Below are 8276 nucleotides of genomic sequence, written 5' to 3'. Positions count from 1 at the left end.
GAAAGAAATAAAATAAGGATAGAAGACAGAATTGCTACAGAAGTAGAGAAGAAACTAAAGGATATGAATATTGATACACAACAGTTAGCTCAAATTCAGCCAGTCCAGAATGTGAATTAGGAAGTTTGTGAAGGATCTCATTTGACTGTATACTGTGTTGCAACCGCGCAACAAATTGAAGAGATTAAATTTCTGAAGCAAAACAACCCTTATTTTAACACGTATAATCAAGAGTGGAAGAATCATCCCAATTTTTCCTGGAAAGTTAGCAAGGGAATGTTCCAAAGCAGGGCCCCATTCAATATCAGAACCAACCACATCAGTACCAATAACAACAAGCACCCAAAAAGGCTGAGTGGGAACTTTCCATTGAAATGAACGCTGCTCAAAATTCCCAGTTCCAAGAGGAAACAAGAAAAAATCATAGGAACACGACCGTTTCTATCAAAAATCTTGAAGTTCATATGGGTCAGATAGCACAACAAATGACAGGTTCTCAAATACAAGGCTCCTTACCAAGTGAAACAATACAAAATCCAAGAAATCATGAGAATGTTAATATTGTCACGAATAGAAGTGAGAAGGCTGCTAAAGATGAAGAAGTTATACCACCAGTAAATCTAATTAAAAATAAAAACAAAAAAGACACTAAACCTATGATTAAGTTACCCTATCCTCAGAGAGTAACAAAGAAGGAACATAGAGAGACAACCTTTGAGAAATTTATCACAATATTAAAAAAGATAGAGAATCATATGCCTTTTCTTGAAGCACTCAAACAAATGCCCATGTACATAAAATTCATGAAAGAGGTAATCGCTGAAAAGATACCAATAGGAGATGGGTCGGTAGCCTTGAATGAAAAGTGTAGTGCAATATCACCAAGTAGGAGAATCCCAAGCAAACAGAAGTATCCTGGAGCAATCACGGTCCCGTGCACTATAAATGACAGAACTTTCAAAAATGTACTAATTGATTCTGGAGCCAGTGTGAGTCTGATGCCACTGTCAATCTATAAAAGGCTTGATATTAGAAATGTCAGTGATACAAGGGAAAATCTAAAGTTTGCAGATCACTCCATAAAGAACGCATATGGGATAGAAGAAGACATACTGGTGAAAATAGAGAAATTTAGTTTCCTGTTGATTTTGTGAACATAGACATACCTGAGGATAAAGAGACACCTATCATTCTTGGTCAACCATTTATGCGGACAAGTCGGTGCAATTTCGACATAAACCATGATACACTAACTTTGAAAGTTTATGTTGACGAAATAACCTTGAATGTTCTTGAAAACAGGAAGCTAGAGGACGAAAAATAATATCACTATCAAGTAGGCATGATCAGGACAGATGTGAAAAGCCAAAGTGACATGTCAACATCAGAAAAAGTCTCCAGAAGGCTATCTCAACTGGTCTCACCTCCTTTAGCAACCCTGAGTGGGAAAACTCCTATTGCCATTCCAAAATCCATGAGAAAGAAGAGAGAGGAACAACGAGGTAAGGATACGGAAGTCGGAGAGGACTTGTGGCACAAAGGAAACCATACCTCCGAAAAAGACGATTTTTTAGTTTTGGAAAAGAAGTGAAACAAGGTGTGGAAGCTGAAGTACCCCCCATAATAGGGGGGAATGAGGCGTCAAGCTAACAACGATAAAGGAGCACTGCCTGGGAGGCAACCGAAGGAAAGTATTCATAATTTTTATTTTTAGTTTCAATTTTATATTAATTTCTGAGTTTTGTTTGCTTTAAGTGGTTCATTTTCTGATTGTTTACTTTCATATAGTAATATTATAATTGTAGCTTTAGTGGTTGTGTGAAAAGTACCCAAACTTAAGGCATGTGTGTCCTTTATGCATGTTAACTCGCCAATATATTTTTTATATACCTCTAAATGACCTGATTGGTTTAATTGAGTTGGACTGAAAGTTGAGTAGGTTTACCACAACTGATTGAGAAGCCACATTGAGTAAGAGGTACTATGGAGGTTGTCAACTATACCCAACATGGTGAGAGCAGAAAAAGCCAAACATAATGTACATCATAAGAGAGCATTCATGTATGTCCTTATCATTCAGAACTTGCGTATGTTCTTCTCTGATTTCGGGTGCATGATTACACACATTAAGGCATGTTTTCTTTCTACCCTTGAGCCTTTCTAGCCATCCTTTATAATATTATCCATTGTTAACCCAATTTGAGCCTTAACCCAGTTGTTTGTTTTAAAAACCACATCATATTAACCCATGGCCCAAACACGTCCCCACCATGTTCAGAGTATTTACGTGAGTTATCAGATCTATGTTCATTCTAAGTTTGGGGGTTGATGTTGGGATATCAACCTTTAAGTTTGGGGTAGCTGTGCTTAGTACAAATGAGGGCACTTGATGATTGAAAAAAATAAAGAAGAAAAAGAAAAGAAAAGATGAAAATTTGAAAAATCAAATTGAAATGAATAATAGAAAAATAATCATCAGGGCACTTGAAAGAAGGATAAGTCAAGAGATAATTGAAAATAGCGACAAATACTAAAGAACGATTGCAAGAAATAATTCCAGCATTAATCCATCAGAATGATCATAGTGAAGATAACAACCGTATTGACTATGAACCTTAGCGTACTTGTCCAAAATTATCCTACCTTAACCCTAGCCCCGTTACAACCATAAAGCCCTCAAATAGTGTGTGTTTCGTGCACATTGACATCAAAAAAGAATTTATTCAAGCATATGGTATGGTATTACGTACTATGAATTTTAAGTGTAAAAAACATTAACACCCGAGAGATGTGGTGTGAGTGTGAATTGAGATGACAGGTGAAGCAATACTTTCAAGTGAATATGTGCTCAATCAATCGACATTGGTAATCCAACAAAAAACCAAAGGAATCAAGAAATGAGGGTCATGAAAGATCTTACAGGTATGGTGGCATGTGAAAAGTTTTTTATTTGGGAGTGACATGATTTATTTGTACTTAAAGTTGCTTGAGGACAAGCAACAAGCTAAGTTTGGGGTCGTAATCAGTCACCATTTGTGCTATAATTATAATCATGTTAACATGTGAAAGTAGGCGAGTTAGTTGCATTTTGCATACAGTATAAGTGGTTTTTACACCTTCTTTTACTATTAGTATCATTTAATCTTTTCATTGTATTTCATCAGTTTGTTTCCATTTTTTTTTTCGTTTACGCTTTGGTTGTGTACCTTTTCTGCGTTTCAGGTTCAAGCAGGTACTAAAGCACGATCGAATATAGAAACCAAGGAGAAGTGAACAGAATCGGAAAGAGGTTTTCATGATCCAATAGGACTACTATAGCCACCCGTAGCACCTGCTACGGCCACCCGTAACACCTTCTACGGGACGTAGCAGGAGGCCCTATATGTATAGTAGAAAACAATCCAAACAGACACTTACTACGGCCACCCGTAGCATCTGCTACAGGCCGTAGTAGGGGGGGTCTGGAACAAAAGCAAATATTCACCAAAACAGTGGCCTACTACGGCCATCCGTAACACCTGCTACGGGCTGTAGCAGGGGACCTGGGACATGACCATTAAAATAATGTCCTGCTACGGCCACCCGTAGCAGGCATGCGTGAAAAAAGTCCATTTTTGACTTTTCTGTTGTGATTCCTAAGTGAGGGGCATTTTGGTAAATTATGAGGCGGATGTGATGGACTTTTGTGGATCTGTTTGAGGAGAGAGACAACTTTGCTATTAAAAGGGGAGTTTTCAGACAAGAAGGGGACAACTTTTTAGAGAGCAAGAATTCACACGATTCAGAATTAGAGAAATCAAGGTTTTGGGAGGAATGAGATTCTTCATGAGCGGAAGAAATTGAAGATCAAAGTTCATCTGAATACTTGTAATGTCCCAATTTATATTTTGATTTTCTTGAATATTATGAGTAGCTAAACCCCCCAATGTTAGGGGGTGTCCCTGATTTAAATCTATAATGACTTTGAGTTTATAATTGCAATGACAATATTGTTTTTCATAATTACTTTAATCTTGTGATGTGCTTAATACCTTCTCTTTCAAAATAATTGAGACTGTTATACGCTTATCAATTAGGTTGGACCGCCATTGATAATTCTTTCATAATATTATTCTACAGTAGATATTACCTAGGACTAGGGATACCCTACGGGAACCAAATTGTTCTCGATATAATAAGGCTTAATTTCACCGGTAATTTTCTATGGACATAGAGATTAGGGTTGAATGATTAAAACAATATCATCATTAGTGAGAGACATAAGTCTCTGAGACCACCGTAGACATTGCTTGTTCTCCAAAAAATCAGGCGTCTGAGGCAAGTGAAAAATAAACCACTTGTACAGAACAGAAACACAACATACAATAGTCCCACCACCTTTAGAATTCCTCAAATGCAAAATGAAATACATGTCACCCAACAGAGTCGGAATAAGATTCCCAATCAAGAAGATTCTAATGTCATTAACATCAATAAAATCGTCAATGTTAGGGAATAAAGCTAGACCATAGGTGAGAAATACAAAGATGGCTTCAAAAGCATCCATACTACCGGCTTGAGCAAACATAGTAGCTCTTCCAATGAGGAACTCAGAAGTCAACTCAATAATACCTTCTTTCTTCACTAAATGAGCATCAATCTCAGATTTCTTCGGATGCAAAGCTTCACCTATGATATGAGATATGGGAATCTCCTCTAATCCACTGAAAGGTACTTTGTCAGATACGAGTATTCCCAAGAGATGGGCATACTCCTCTAACGTAGGTACAAGCTGATAATCAAGAAAAGTTAGGCACCGGTAGAGAGGGTCGTAGAATAGAACCAAAACACTCAGAAGTCATTCAACCACATCAGCAGATAACATAGATAAAAGCTTCCCATGACGTTGCTTGAAGTCCAAGGGTTCTAATACAAAGGATGACGACTTCCTTAGCTCTTTCAAATCAGGACATCTGAAATTGTACTTCTTAGTGTTCCTTCGTCCATAATCCATGGTCTGAAAATATTTGCAAATAAGACCTTAGTTCCTTGAAATTTATGTTTCTGTGATGAATGTTATGATGCGCATGTATGCATGGATGTAACAATCACAAATAGGGGATCACACACAAGGAAAACACAATCAAAGGTCAAGGGATGGATCAAGTCATCATTAAGATCAATTATCCATTTTGGTGGATTATGGTTTCACCTTATCAACACCCAAGTTCCATTGATATTGATGAGACTTGATCGGATCAACCGAGAATCAAAGGGTTTATTATGAGTCACGAGCATGGAGTCAGGTTAAGAACCATCCCAAAGGAGTGTACTTAGGATAAAAACTTGTAGATCATGTTCTAAAAAGTTCCTAGAGTCTTAATCCCATCTATCAGATATTATAGGTTAATATGACTGACTCATTAACCCATAATATTCTCAAGAGAAACTCGTCTGAGTGTAGTATCACATAACAACTATTATCAGGCCTACACCTGAACAACCTCCTCACTACGTCCTAAATAGGCCAAGTTGGGTTAAATGTTCTACAATCCTCAACTTCTCGGACCCCAAATCAGAGAAAGTAATGCCTAACTACAAATAACTTGTGTGAAATTTGTAACTCCAAAAGGGTCTCCATTGAGTTTATGGATCTCAATCCAACTTGTTAAGGACTACTCCACACAAGTTAAACATGACTATACCATCCTCCTATCTTAATTTCACTCAAGTTGGGATTATAACTTATCCCACCCCTCAGAGATTACCAAGAACAACACACAGATTATATCACACAAACAAACATCAAATATACAAATATATACACATAAAAAAGTAGGCTAAACCCACTGAGGACTAATCCCCAGCAGAGTCGCCACTTAATTTCTATAACGGTAAATTCATGACCATCAAGTTATGGAAAAGCTTAACGTCAATAAAATCAGAGTCGCCAATGCGCTTTTATTGTTTCTAAAGGAAAAGGGAAAAGTACGAACAAAACCCAAAGATAAGAAGTTTTCAAATCAAAACCTCGTAGTTCGTGGTAACAATTTCAAAGTTGGTGAGTTGCTTTTAACAAAAGGTTAATAAGAAAGGCACAAAAGGCCCAAAAGTTTGAATGAAGTTGTTAATTCTTTTTTTTTTGAAATGTTCAGTTAATATGATTAAGTTTGTTTTAAAAAATTTGATTTAAGAAAGAGTTTAAAAATCCATTGGCATAAGGTCAAGGTTTCTATTTGAAATAAGGTCTAAGTTTGAAATCATAAGCAAAGAATGTTTTTGAAAAGGGAGAGAGATTTTAAATTTAAGAAGTGGGAGGAGATGAAGAGGCCATCCTAAGCATAAAATAAAAGTTAAGAGTTGAAAAGATCTGATCAATGGGATGCAATCCGACAGACAAGAATGTCATATAGAAAACCCATTTTCCCTTTTGACTTTGAATCAAGCAATAATCAATGAGAAATTAGCAATATCAAAACATCATGAAGATCAAAGCATCAAATAAAGATAGCCACATCCAAGAAAGTACATCCCATAACTAGTAGTCTTCTTTGGCTTCTCATGTATCAGATGAAATATTCCTTGATCAACTCAGAACAAAGCATCAAACACCAAATCAAAATAACAATTAGTACATAAGACAAGATCGCAGATGAACTCAAACAAGATCCAAGGCTTACATCAGATGAAGGCTCAGTTCACCATAGCTCAGTCTCAGAATGTTGGCATTGGTCAAGTCCTTTAGAATGTTGCCTAATCCTAAGTCTAATAGTTCAAATCAAGATCAACAGTCCACCAGACACTTTTTAGGGTTTTTGTTGTTATTAAGTATTTTAAGATCCTAAGACCACAAACAAAAATCAAAATGCACAAACAAAATATATGCAATCACCAGATATGGCTCAAACGAGCAAAGGGAAAATGACATAAAAATAAACATTTTAAATGGAATGGAAATGGCAATGAATGATAAATGACTGAAATTTAAATTGCATAAATTAATGACTTGAAAGTAAAGTAATATTAACAAGAGTTAGCCAAATGTCAGTCAAAGATTAGTCAAGTGTTAGTGGTATTTTTTTTATTGATTAAGTCATTCTTTCGAGAACACTCAACCATCCATTACCAAGTATGAATCCTTAAACCAAGACATCTTCCATGAGAAGGGCTCCAACTTGGATAATTCAACAAGTATGCCAGTAACTCTCATGAAAGGAAAAAAAGGTCAAGTTTCCACACAATACCATGAAGAATGGGAGACTTACAATCTCACTTACTAGAATTATATGCCTTTAGGATCAAATTTAGCTATATGTTAAGCAATCGTAATTGGACTTATGTAGAAGTCACAACTATCTGAGGTCGGGTAATAAAAATTTAGGTGTTCATGCATGTTATAGATTTGGTATGAAGAACCAAACTCCTAAAACATACCACACACTAAAAGAAAAGATCAAGAGGGAGGGACCTATCTCAGTCATACTTGTATTGGTTCATCTGACACGAGGTCATTGATGAACCAATTAGCCTTAAGACAATAGAGATTTTATTGGCCAAATGAGGAAATAGGAAAGAAAGGGAATGAAGATGAACAGGGAGGGGAAGATAGAAACACAAATTGACCAAGGGTGAAATTTCATTAAATTACAACCATCCATTCATTTTGCGAGATGAAATGTACATTTCATCAATCCCCTAAATCCAATGGTTTTGATCCAACAAAATTCAAATAAATATTGGCCAAGGCCCAAACAAATAGTCAAACATCATAAGACCATAAAAATGGCACAACATAATATTTACAAAATTAATCAATTAAAAATCTAATTAAAAATGAATTAAAATACATTTTTTATTTGGTCAAAACCTAAAATCTCTTCAAAACACCAAATAAATGGGCAAGAGATTTATCCTAGGTCAAACAAGGTCAAAGGACCTTAGACAAAAATTTTCATGATTTTTGAAAAGTCAGAAGTATTTTTAAACAATTAAAAATATGCATAAAACATTTAATTCATGAAAAATATCAAAATTAATCCAAAAGAATAATTTTAATTCAAAATATGAAAGAGCAAAATATTTAAAGATTTTTGGTGAAAGTCCCATTTTTTTTTGGATTAAAAATAAAATAAATATGAATTAAACAAAATAAAAGGATTAAACATAAAATCAGAAATTAAAATAAAAATAGAAAAAACAAGTGCCATCAGATCTCCCTCATTAATTGAGGTGGCAAATTTGATGGCCACACGGGCACGTTCCATCGTGGACTTCAGTCAATGCAATGTACGCGTGGT

General features: G+C 35.6%; 1 protein-coding gene across 1 annotated transcript; it reads left to right on the top strand.

Moving 5' to 3' along the window:
• The first annotated feature begins 374 nt into the window (after positions 1-374).
• LOC127104259 (uncharacterized) lies at positions 375-1154 on the top strand. Its single transcript, XM_051041451.1, has one exon. It carries the CDS (start codon positions 375-377, stop codon positions 1152-1154), a length of 780 nt encoding a protein of 259 aa, XP_050897408.1.
• The last annotated feature ends 7122 nt before the right edge of the window (positions 1155-8276 follow it).

This window comes from Lathyrus oleraceus, chromosome 7 (genome assembly GCF_024323335.1).
Source record: "Lathyrus oleraceus cultivar Zhongwan6 chromosome 7, CAAS_Psat_ZW6_1.0, whole genome shotgun sequence".
Classification (NCBI taxonomy): Eukaryota; Viridiplantae; Streptophyta; class Magnoliopsida; order Fabales; family Fabaceae; genus Lathyrus; species Lathyrus oleraceus.
This window is presented reverse-complemented; position numbering and strand designations above follow the sequence as displayed.

What these genes read in the sequence shown, in the direction of transcription:
- LOC127104259 (XM_051041451.1), top strand. Translation starts at nt 375, where the DNA reads ATGAACGCTGCTCAAAATTCCCAGTTCCAAGAGGAAACAAGAAAAAAT.